This window comes from Chaetura pelagica, unplaced genomic scaffold (genome assembly GCF_000747805.2).
Source record: "Chaetura pelagica isolate M959 unplaced genomic scaffold, ChaPel_1.0 scaffold105, whole genome shotgun sequence".
Lineage (NCBI taxonomy): Eukaryota > Metazoa > Chordata > Aves > Apodiformes > Apodidae > Chaetura > Chaetura pelagica.
Window position 1 is genome coordinate 190,085 of NW_009953393.1, and position 12,986 is coordinate 203,070.

At 41.0% G+C, this 12,986-nt stretch overlaps 1 protein-coding gene across 2 annotated transcripts in view; it reads left to right on the top strand.

Annotated features, from left to right (window-relative positions):
• The first annotated feature begins 5,518 nt into the window (after positions 1-5,518).
• Positions 5,519-12,986, top strand: part of THSD1 (thrombospondin, type I, domain containing 1) — a 20,918-nt gene continuing 13,450 nt past the window's right edge. For both annotated transcript variants that reach the window (XM_009998317.1, XM_009998318.1), the window contains exons 1-2: positions 5,519-5,576; positions 10,848-11,810. In XM_009998317.1, coding sequence (XP_009996619.1) covers positions 5,519-5,576; positions 10,848-11,810 — 1,021 coding nt within the window. The remainder of the gene's footprint in view (positions 5,577-10,847; positions 11,811-12,986) is intronic.

Below are 12,986 nucleotides of genomic sequence, written 5' to 3' on the forward strand. Positions count from 1 at the left end.
GTAGCCAGGGGCAATTACGGGGCGGCCCCCCGGGGCAGCAGCCTGGCTCCCCACCACCCTTGGCTGGCAGCCCGACCCTCTCTTGAGGCATAAGGTTTGTCTTCCTGTAATTTACGGAGTATCAAGTGAAGTTGTGGGTGGTGGCGGTATCGCTGTCCCTATCTAATTCTTTCTGGAGCCTTGCCATGTTTGTGGGCCGGATGATCATTATTCCCTTCAGATATGTGCAGCTATTATTGTAATGGGCTTCTACTGAGCAAAGCTATGATGTTAGTCTTTTCTTAGAAATTATTCTCTCCAGCCGCTTGGCACCGAGAACAGTTTAAAAAGCTTTAAATAACATGACTGCTGTCTCTTAGTTCCAGTCTAGCAATGTAATTGTTGAAATATCTGACTTGTCATTCCTAAAGACATACCTGATCTTTGCAGTGCCTGTTTCCTACGTTTTACCTGCAGCTTTGTTTGCTTCTAACTTATGCCTGTTCCAGAGCCAGATTTCTCTCATAAAATTAGATTGTAAACTTTACGGAACAAGAACTTTCTTGCAAGTTTGCATGATGGTGAGCACAGTTAGACCAACTTGCTGATGCTCCTGTGCAGTACTAGAGAGCAATTGATATATTTTGAGCTACATCTTCTCTTTTTAGATTCTCCCCCACTTCTGTTACTAAAGCAAACTCTCAGGTTTTCTGCTATCATTGTGCTTCCAACCTGTTCTATTACATTCTATCTATTATTATTATTATTATTCTATCTATTATATTCTATTCTATTACAACCTGTTCAGCCTGGAGAAGGCTCCAAGGAGACCTTATAGCGGCCTTCCAGTACCTGAAGGGGTTACAGGAAAGCTGGGGAGGGGCTTTTTACAAGGGTGTGTAGTGACAGAAGAAGGGGTAATGGATCAAAACTGGAAGAGGGGAGATTTAGGTTAGACATCAGGAACAAATTCTTTAATGTGAGACACTGGAATAGATTGCCTAAAGAAGCTGGATTTTTTACTTATTAGTGGAATGTCTTCTTGTATTTTATGAAACAAAGTCAACACAGCTGTAATTTTTTAACTTTCAGGTGTTCTCAGAAAAAAAGTGCCCACACTTCGGAGCTGAAGAGGGACATGAGGAGTAAAAGGACCTGGGATCTCACTGGTCAGAATGAAACAGATCTTGAAAGATTTTTCAAATCTGTTGTTAGTTGTGCTCTGTGACTACGGTGAGTACTAGAGCTATCAAGAGAAAACTGTGAGATGTGTATTTGCACCATGGTTTTGGATGATGCTTTTCCAGGTGATCTGTTGAAATCAGGTGCCACTGCTGATATGCACAGAATGTAGTCTAGATCTGATGCAATATTTAGATGGGAAATGCAACTTTCATAAACTGCCCCTTTAGATCAGAGCGGCAGGAGCCTTTTCTGCTTAAATTTGCTCAGAGGAATCAACAAAAGAAGTGAACAGATTTGTGTGGGCATCATTGAGGGACTGACTGTGTAACTAGTAACTGGAACTCTGCTCTCTTCTAAGACTTGTATTTCATAATATTTAATGGTTGTCATGGAAGAGAGACTGATTTTAGGATGGGCAGAACTGCACCATACAGCTACCTGTTTCTTTCCATTCACTGTAAAAGGAACCTAAGGTGGTTGGCTGAGATGTAAGCATCTACAGCACAGGCAGTGTCCTATGCCTGAGTGAGCCCTCATCTGATGGACCTAAGCTGTCATTTAGAGAATCTTTGAGAACAGAGGTTTTCTTTCCTCTGGCCATGTAGTAAGCCGAAGGATGGTCTTCATGCCCATTCAGTTTTAGTCATGTGAACTTAGGCAGGTAGTCAGAGGCAGTCAGTTTCATTTGAGCAGTCCACGCAGTCTGAGATGTGTGGAGTGAAAAAGCATCTCCTTCTCACCATCAGCTGCCAAGGAGGCAGGTTAGACATCCTATGCATGGTGTTCTGTCTTTTCCAAGAATGTACTAAGTAGGAAGTACAGTTGCAAAGGGAATGAATTCCCTATTGCACAGTGAATTAGAGATTTTGAAAGTGGGACTCTTAATTCCTAAATAATACATATATTTTCAAAAATTACATTCCTAATTTAAAAGCAAGTGTTCTGACAGTTGCAGTACATTGTCAAACCATGTTAAAGGATTAAGCTTTGCACTGCTGAAATGTCTATAGTGTGGAAAAAATGGAGAAAGGATTGCTTAGTCCCTGCTTATGGAAGGAGCTGTGGTAGCAGGTAGTTTACACACCAAATGGCTGAAGATGTCTTACAAAGGAGAGAAATGGACCAAAAATGTATGCAGTTTGCTCTCCTTGTATGGGTGAGAAAAATCAGATTATAGGTAATGACTGAATGCTAAGTATGCTCAGCTACTGATGTTTCTGTGCTTGCTCCATCTCCAGTCTAGAACAAGGGATCACTAGAAGCTGTAAAGAATCTAGAATTAACATATTTGAGATGAACTTAATTCCAGTAGAAGTGGAGACACTTGTCTATGGCTTTTATTACCATTTCTTCTTTTAATAAGACAAAGTTAGTTACTCAGCCAAGTTAGGAACATTGCACTGAGTGGGGAACACAGTGAAAGAAAGTATCAAATTAACTTAACCCAAGGAGAGAGCTGAGTAATTGCAATATCCACTGGTTCTTGGTGGGCCTGTCCTGTAGGCATTCACAACTAGTTGACTCAGAGGCAAAAGCTATTATTCCTGAACTTTATAGAGCATGACACAGTGAGTAATTACAAGGTGCAGTTAAAGAGCTAAATCTCTGCTGCAAACTTTGGGTGCATCATATTTCACCTTATTTCCAGTGAAGGAATAGTCCGTAATTTAGAAAATTACTTCCAAACAGTTCTGTACTTACACATCTTTGAGTATCACATGTGTACATAGTTTTTGGGTAACTATTTCATTCATACACTTCTCTGTTTCAAACCAAGACTATTTTTTAAATGATCCAGTATTCTCTGGAAAATTACTATAATGCTAAAAAAAGCTCTAGTATACAACAAAACAGTAGTCTCATTTCTTATCTTTTTTGTTGTGTTTGTTCTTCTTAGCTCTGTGCTACTGGTGGCTGATAAGCCAACAACATAACCAAAGTTTGCTTCAACACAATTAAAAATAAGTATCAGAATAGCACCCTCAATCATTCTTCTTGCTCTTGAGTGAAAACAAGTGTTTTCCTTTTGATCTTTCTAAGTGTAAATTCTTGCAGAGGCTCCTTTGGCAGGTTGTTGGCACCACAGCCAGACTCCATTCAATAAGAGACCATTGTGAGGACAAACAAAAATATACAAATGCATTGAAAGCTGCCCCTGTCTGGCTGTCCAAACTACTGGGACCAGGTTTTAGCACATGACACAGTAGGCTGGAGGGCAGCTGAAGGAGCTTGCAGTGGGAGGTGGCTGCTTCTGAGTGGTGCCTTTTGGAACATCATAAAAAACTGCTTATGTAGGATGTCATAGAATCATAGAATATGCTGAGTTGGAAGTGACCCATCAGGATCATCAAGTCCAAGAGTGCCAAGTTCTTATGTTATCAACCAAAGATGGGAGAAAGGATACTGTGAACTGGGGTGCATCAGCCAGAGCTCTGCAATGCTGTAACAGCATCCTCCAGTAATGCACACTGTCCTCACTTCCCAAGTGATCTGCATTAGGGTTGATAGGAGCCACATGACAGTCTCCAGTCCTCCCACACCCATTACAGTGGTGTTAATTCTTCTCATCTGAGCCATCCCAAATTAAAAATGGTGCAAGAGAGTCAAAACAGTGGTAAAAGAGAGTAAAGACAGTAGAGGAGTAGGTACAAACATCAATGCTTTTCATTACTATTACTTGGATGTTTTTTGCTTTATGTTTAAACATGAAGATGAATTTCACGGGCTTTTTTCTTTCTTCCCGAGGATTTATTCTCCCTTCCATAGTGTCATTTTCTCTCTGCAGTGTGTCGCTCATTAGACTGAAATTAGGATTATTTGAATTTCACCTATCAGTGTGTGACTCCCTGAAAGAAGTATTTGTGAAAGCCATTCGAAAAATACCCAGCTAAGAAAGCTAGAAATGGAAAGGACCTGTTAAAAATCATCCAGCACAATCATGGTTGTGGCCAACAAAGCATATGTTCCCCTCTTTATTTCAGAGCAGTTTACAGCAACGCCAGGTAACTTCTGTTTTCCTTGAGCAGTTATAGTAGAGGCCAAAGCATCTGTTTTGTTTTGTTGTTTTGTTTTTGTTTTGTTTTAGTTAAACCTGCTTTTTTGTCCTTGTACCACTCTGATTCTCTGTTTTGAGTAACCAATAAATAATAATGATCCATGAGAAGAGTGATGTCCTCAATGTGCTGCTGTGCCTGCTGCTGGTAGCCAGGGGCAATTACGGGGCGGCCCCCCGGGGCAGCAGCCTGGCTCCCCACCACCCTTGGCTGGCAGCCCGACCCTCTCTTGAGGCATAAGGTTTGTCTTCCTGTAATTTACGGAGTATCAAGTGAAGTTGTGGGTGGTGGCGGTATCGCTGTCCCTATCTAATTCTTTCTGGAGCCTTGCCATGTTTGTGGGCCGGATGATCATTATTCCCTTCAGATATGTGCAGCTATTATTGTAATGGGCTTCTACTGAGCAAAGCTATGATGTTAGTCTTTTCTTAGAAATTATTCTCTCCAGCCGCTTGGCACCGAGAACAGTTTAAAAAGCTTTAAATAACATGACTGCTGTCTCTTAGTTCCAGTCTAGCAATGTAATTGTTGAAATATCTGACTTGTCATTCCTAAAGACATACCTGATCTTTGCAGTGCCTGTTTCCTACGTTTTACCTGCAGCTTTGTTTGCTTCTAACTTATGCCTGTTCCAGAGCCAGATTTCTCTCATAAAATTAGATTGTAAACTTTACGGAACAAGAACTTTCTTGCAAGTTTGCATGATGGTGAGCACAGTTAGACCAACTTGCTGATGCTCCTGTGCAGTACTAGAGAGCAATTGATATATTTTGAGCTACATCTTCTCTTTTTAGATTCTCCCCCACTTCTGTTACTAAAGCAAACTCTCAGGTTTTCTGCTATCATTGTGCTTCCAACCTGTTCTATTACATTCTATCTATTATTATTATTATTATTCTATCTATTATATTCTATTCTATTACAACCTGTTCAGCCTGGAGAAGGCTCCAAGGAGACCTTATAGCGGCCTTCCAGTACCTGAAGGGGTTACAGGAAAGCTGGGGAGGGGCTTTTTACAAGGGTGTGTAGTGACAGAAGAAGGGGTAATGGATCAAAACTGGAAGAGGGGAGATTTAGGTTAGACATCAGGAACAAATTCTTTAATGTGAGACACTGGAATAGATTGCCTAAAGAAGCTGGATTTTTTACTTATTAGTGGAATGTCTTCTTGTATTTTATGAAACAAAGTCAACACAGCTGTAATTTTTTAACTTTCAGGTGTTCTCAGAAAAAAAGTGCCCACACTTCGGAGCTGAAGAGGGACATGAGGAGTAAAAGGACCTGGGATCTCACTGGTCAGAATGAAACAGATCTTGAAAGATTTTTCAAATCTGTTGTTAGTTGTGCTCTGTGACTACGGTGAGTACTAGAGCTATCAAGAGAAAACTGTGAGATGTGTATTTGCACCATGGTTTTGGATGATGCTTTTCCAGGTGATCTGTTGAAATCAGGTGCCACTGCTGATATGCACAGAATGTAGTCTAGATCTGATGCAATATTTAGATGGGAAATGCAACTTTCATAAACTGCCCCTTTAGATCAGAGCAGCAGGAGCCTTTTCTGCTTAAATTTGCTCAGAGGAATCAACAAAAGAAGTGAACAGATTTGTGTGGGCATCATTGAGGGACTGACTGTGTAACTAGTAACTGGAACTCTGCTCTCTTCTAAGACTTGTATTTCATAATATTTAATGGTTGTCATGGAAGAGAGACTGATTTTAGGATGGGCAGAACTGCACCATACAGCTACCTGTTTCTTTCCATTCACTGTAAAAGGAACCTAAGGTGGTTGGCTGAGATGTAAGCATCTACAGCACAGGCAGTGTCCTATGCCTGAGTGAGCCCTCATCTGATGGACCTAAGCTGTCATTTAGAGAATCTTTGAGAACAGAGGTTTTCTTTCCTCTGGCCATGTAGTAAGCCGAAGGATGGTCTTCATGCCCATTCAGTTTTAGTCATGTGAACTTAGGCAGGTAGTCAGAGGCAGTCAGTTTCATTTGAGCAGTCCACGCAGTCTGAGATGTGTGGAGTGAAAAAGCATCTCCTTCTCACCATCAGCTGCCAAGGAGGCAGGTTAGACATCCTATGCATGGTGTTCTGTCTTTTCCAAGAATGTACTAAGTAGGAAGTACAGTTGCAAAGGGAATGAATTCCCTATTGCACAGTGAATTAGAGATTTTGAAAGTGGGACTCTTAATTCCTAAATAATACATATATTTTCAAAAATTACATTCCTAATTTAAAAGCAAGTGTTCTGACAGTTGCAGTACATTGTCAAACCATGTTAAAGGATTAAGCTTTGCACTGCTGAAATGTCTATAGTGTGGAAAAAATGGAGAAAGGATTGCTTAGTCCCTGCTTATGGAAGGAGCTGTGGTAGCAGGTAGTTTACACACCAAATGGCTGAAGATGTCTTACAAAGGAGAGAAATGGACCAAAAATGTATGCAGTTTGCTCTCCTTGTATGGGTGAGAAAAATCAGATTATAGGTAATGACTGAATGCTAAGTATGCTCAGCTACTGATGTTTCTGTGCTTGCTCCATCTCCAGTCTAGAACAAGGGATCACTAGAAGCTGTAAAGAATCTAGAATTAACATATTTGAGATGAACTTAATTCCAGTAGAAGTGGAGACACTTGTCTATGGCTTTTATTACCATTTCTTCTTTTAATAAGACAAAGTTAGTTACTCAGCCAAGTTAGGAACATTGCACTGAGTGGGGAACACAGTGAAAGAAAGTATCAAATTAACTTAACCCAAGGAGAGAGCTGAGTAATTGCAATATCCACTGGTTCTTGGTGGGCCTGTCCTGTAGGCATTCACAACTAGTTGACTCAGAGGCAAAAGCTATTATTCCTGAACTTTATAGAGCATGACACAGTGAGTAATTACAAGGTGCAGTTAAAGAGCTAAATCTCTGCTGCAAACTTTGGGTGCATCATATTTCACCTTATTTCCAGTGAAGGAATAGTCCGTAATTTAGAAAATTACTTCCAAACAGTTCTGTACTTACACATCTTTGAGTATCACATGTGTACATAGTTTTTGGGTAACTATTTCATTCATACACCTCTCTGTTTCAAACCAAGACTATTTTTTAAATGATCCAGTATTCTCTGGAAAATTACTATAATGCTAAAAAAAGCTCTAGTATACAACAAAACAGTAGTCTCATTTCTTATCTTTTTTGTTGTGTTTGTTCTTCTTAGCTCTGTGCTACTGGTGGCTGATAAGCCAACAACATAACCAAAGTTTGCTTCAACACAATTAAAAATAAGTATCAGAATAGCACCCTCAATCATTCTTCTTGCTCTTGAGTGAAAACAAGTGTTTTCCTTTTGATCTTTCTAAGTGTAAATTCTTGCAGAGGTTCCTTTGGCAGGTTGTTGGCACCACAGCCAGACTCCATTCAATAAGAGACCATTGTGAGGACAAACAAAAATATACAAATGCATTGAAAGCTGCCCCTGTCTGGCTGTCCAAACTACTGGGACCAGGTTTTAGCACATGACACAGTAGGCTGGAGGGCAGCTGAAGGAGCTTGCAGTGGGAGGTGGCTGCTTCTGAGTGGTGCCTTTTGGAACATCATAAAAAACTGCTTATGTAGGATGTCATAGAATCATAGAATCATAGAATATGCTGAGTTGGAAGTGACCCATCAGGATCATCAAGTCCAAGAGTGCCAAGTTCTTATGTTATCAACCAAAGATGGGAGAAAGGATACTGTGAACTGGGGTGCATCAGCCAGAGCTCTGCAATGCTGTAACAGCATCCTCCAGTAATGCACACTGTCTTCACTTCCCAAGTGATCTGCATTAGGGTTGATAGGAGCCACATGACAGTCTCCAGTCCTCCCACACCCATTACAGTGGTGTTAATTCTTCTCATCTGAGCCATCCCAAATTAAAAATGGTGCAAGAGAGTCAAAACAGTGGTAAAAGAGAGTAAAGACAGTAGAGGAGTAGGTACAAACATCAATGCTTTTCATTACTATTACTTGGATGTTTTTTGCTTTATGTTTAAACATGAAGATGAATTTTTTTATGCTGGATTTATTTTTCCCTTATACTGTTTCAGCTAAGTTGAATCTTGCCATATCCTTTGTAGAGAAATTCATAATTTTGACCATGTTCAAAGAAACAAACAACCATGTCACTGGGAAACTCTTAACACAGCTGTGGGAACTTCAGGTTTGTTAGAGTGCTTGTGGTGGCCCTGGGACATGCTTTCTGGTGTCCTTATGAAGAATTGCCTGGACTTTGTCCAGATCCAAGTCCTTGCAGATGAATTAGAATGAAATAGATGAAGTTCTCTGAACAGTCGAGTGTACCCCAACTCATGCTGGCTCCTCTTGCCAGCCCCTCATAATACTGTGCATGCTTCAGCTCAGGGCAGCAGATTCCCCCCCATTTGTAGTAACAGGCTCTAGAGTTGCTTGTCCTGTGCTCTCTGCTGTTGTGAGCAGTAAGCAAGAAAGGTGGCAGCTTGCTGGTGTTATTTGCAGATCCAAGGAACAGGAGAAGGCAAAAGAGCTGTAAGGTAGAGACAATGGGAGGAGTTCGAAGAACCATGGTCATGGAGTTAGGGTAGTACCCAAGAGATATTGATTGTAGGTGTCAGTAGGAATGGGACTGGAAAATATGGGCAGGCACAGATGACAGAACCAGAACATGAAAAGCAAGGAGAATGATTTGCTGGGCCGTTTTCATAGGCATTCAGAGTCAGTTTCCTACTCTTGAGTGTCCAAGTTGAGACCAGGTTTGCTGGGGTACCGTGCACTTGCCACAGCTGGTATCAAGGGGTTCCTCCTTTGGGTGTCTGAAGGACCATTGTATTTAAAACCAAGTTCAGGGTTTCTTGGGGCATCCACATGTAGGTGATGATACTTGACAGTTTTCACCTTAGTGCCTGTGCCTTGGTTCCTAACACAAGACACAGGAATAGTGACATCTCACCTTTCGGGGAGGATGAACTCATTAATATTTCTAATGCACTCACATGCTATGCTGGGAGAACAATAGAAGAGTCCATGGGGGAAATGAATAATTCTGTGTTATCAGGATGGACTTTGGATGGTGAGCAGTCACTACTACATGGGACCACCCATGGAAGAATGAGAACAAAAGAGCCCTCTGGTAACGAGCACTGTCCATCTGCAGAGAAGCAGTGCCTTGTGGAAATACAAATAAAGACTGAGTTATAGTACATATATGTAAGAGTATATACGTGATTTATATGTGTAAGGCTGTGCGTGCCACCTTTGCTCAGACTTTATGGATGTGGTTGGAGCTGGTTGTTTTAAAGACATGTTATAGCTGGCGGAGAGTAATAGGCTCTTCTATTGCACACTACACCTCACCCTAAATGTCTATAGCTGGTCAGATTAATTTCTTCCTCAAAATTTCCCCTGCTGACAAGAAAGTGAAGCCAAGGTGACTAACTTAAATTGAAGCTTAGACTGGTAGGCGTATAATATTATATGTGAGATGAGTCCTACTAATCCTGACTGCTGAGTGCTTGCCTTGGCAGTTGTGGTGTTTTTCCAGCAAAGATTTCTTTGAGGTAATCTTAAGACATGTGCAACAGATTTAACAAGTCGAAGTATTGTTAGTTGATACTACTTATGAAAGGATTTTTGTCACTCAAGTTTTGCACTTCCGTAGCAGCTTCCAAGACTTGGAAGCCTTTCCCCAGACAATTAATTAAAGAAAGATGTCTCACAGCACATTTTGTATCTGGAATAGATGTATGGGTCCCCATTTTTCAGATAACCTTTTTATGTCTGAAATCCTTACGTTTCAAGGAACACAGAAGAGCTAGCTGAGCTAAGAACGGAAATGTGATCTTCCCAATCCATTGCTTTAGATATCATCTATCCCCACTCGTTACAGCACGTTTCAGGATAATTTGGCGACTTGCACAAACATGGTCATGCAAGAAGTGCATTTAAGAAGACTGCGCCATTTATAATGAAGTGATGTCATTTAGACATGTTGCACCACATCTGAGACAGGAAAAGTGCTGCAGTCACTGTTATTTTCAGCTCTTTCACTCAAGTGTCTCTGTGATGCAAATGAGCAAAATGAAAGATTCATAAGACAGAGCAAGAGAAGAGGCTTCAAAAAGCATCATGCAGACTTCCTATTCTATTTAATTTGAGGGACATTTTTCATGTTTCTCTATTAAGAAACTGCTGTCTTTTTTTTTCTAAATTATAGCTAAAGTAAGTGGAACAACAGCTGGCCACTGTGAAGTGAACTTTAAGAATCTGTAAGTGAAAGAAGTTGAGAAGTTTGAGAATTTATCCTGATAAATTAAGTTTTCTGTGAATCTTTTGGGTTGTTGTATTTTTGTTTGTTTGTTTGTTTTTTTAAACCTTGTTAACCTTCCTGAACATGTTACTTCAGTAGACTTTGAGCTGGTCCAAATCGCATCCCTGCACAAAGGAGTGGTGGTGAGCTTTAATTGCTATAGCTAGGCCCCTTTTTTTGGCTGATTCACTTTAAGAAGTTTGAGAGCCACTTCTTAAACATCCACTTTATAAATATATAGGGTTTTTTTCCATAAGGTAGACAAACAATTAGTTGTCTCTTTGATTTTTAACGCTGTCGTGAAACTGTTTCCCTTCCAGTTCTCGGCGAAGTGGAATATCTCCTGTTGGAGCGCCCAGGTCATGTAGCCTTCAGCAATGGCACAGTATCTGTGGAATATCAGTACTATAGTGGTGGTAATGTGACAGCAGAGCACCTGTCCATCTTATTGTTGGATGCCAGCACCAAGGAGATAATTGCAAGAAAACAGCTTCCAGCAAATCAGTCACAGGGAAGGGTGGAGTTTGAGTGTTTCCATTTCAAGAGTGCTGGGGACTTCTTCTTCAGAATGGTCTCTCCCAGTGATAACAGCAGTGCTGCCCTGTGGAGCAGAAGCATGTCTACCCTCCATGTGGAATGGCCTGTATTTCACATTGATTTGAACAAGAGTTCAGAAGTGCTTGGGAACTCCCTTCAGGTTGGACTTTTTACAAATGAGCAGTTGTGTGCCATGAACGAGACTGTGGTTTCACTGGATGTGATATTCACCAGCACCCTTTATGATTTCGGAAGAGTAAGCTCAGATGAGACTCTGGGCATTAGAACTAGCAAAGGAATCCCTCTCTCTCGGTCCCAGTGGGTAGAGTTCAATTGCCCACCTCTTGGTCAAGAAACGTATGTCACCGTGTTACTGAAATCGTTAGAAACACATTCCGTCATTGCCTCCACAGGACCCATAGATCTCCTCCACAAATTTGGATACAGACTGGTTGTGGCACCAGAAGCAATATGCAAAACTTCGGTTCAGGTCTTCGTAGTCTCTCCGCCATGTACTTCTATCAATGGAAAAATTGTTGTCTATAAAGAGGCTGTCAAGCATCCTAGTCAAAGAACAACCTGGCTGCATGAAAGCATCCTTCACCCAGGAGACAACAGGACAGAATTTAACTGCACTTTGTTTGATGCGGGGAAGAACAAATACTGCTTTGACCTCTTTAATTTCTCAAACCGAAGCTATTTCCCAACAAGAGTTAAGGAATGTGTGATGATCCAGAGGAATATGGGTTTGTACTGATGTTTGCCCTCTTTTAGCCAAAATCAGCACTCTTCTCAGCCAATATGGGTAATGATAATTAGGTTTGTGGTGTCTCCTATTGAATAGCTACTTTTTGGCTCTCCTACACAGGAGAAAATATTTGTAATGTCTTACGCAGGTGGGGATGAGATGGAGAAGATTGCTATATACAGGCATACATGAGAACTGCACTAAGTTAACACTAAGTACCTATCTAGACAGGCTAAAACTGAAACGTGGCTGCCTCAGTAATGTAAGAAGCTACTGCAATAGATCTGGCCTGTTAGAGGCATTCAAGGTAGGATTTGTCTTACCTGCATCCAAGTGTCTAAAAGCCTTTGGTCCAACATTAAGTAGTTGTCTAGTTTTTTAGTCAAGAGGACATCTTGAGAGTCAAGAGAACATCTTGAAAGTCAAGATGCTTGAGACTTGAGAGCATCTTGAAAATCGAGAGTCAAGAGAGGCATCTCACAAGGGTGATTCATGGGTGTAGAGATAAATAGGCTGAATCCTCACATGGGTGTCTTTATCTCTAGCCCATTTGCTATAGGAGTTTAGAATCCTACCTGATAGATATATAAATTTTGGTGAGATGAATCTGGATTTGGCCATAGTGAAAGACACTGTTGTGTCATTTGGACAGCTTGCTTATTTTCCAAGCATCTGACATGTCTCTGCTGCTTAAAACAGACCAGGGTGCATTTTCTGACCCGTGAGACCACCTGACAGATCATGGGTCACATTCATTTATCTAAACTTTTCCTCCCAGAAAATATATTGGAATCATCCAGAATGCCAACTAGGAACAGTCTGTGGTCTGTATAGTCCTTTGGACCATGGCCAGGCATGTTCTGAGAGAGTGTTGGTTGGCAGAAGCCAAAACCATATTCAGGAGTATGAATAATCATGGTTAAGGAGTGATCACAGTGAAGCATGATCACAAGACAAAGCTTGAGCCCATTCCTCAGCTTTTTTAAAGAAATACCTATGCATTCCATTTATATTTATAAAGTTTATGCTTCAAAGCTGGCAGTCCACGGTATGGCAGTGTACACATCACATGGCAGAGGAAGTAGATGAGCCAAATATCCTTCTTGTCCATCATTTGTGGAAGGCAACCACAGTGAGGGCCTGTATGTGCCCAAGGGGCTTGAGTTAGGTTGTG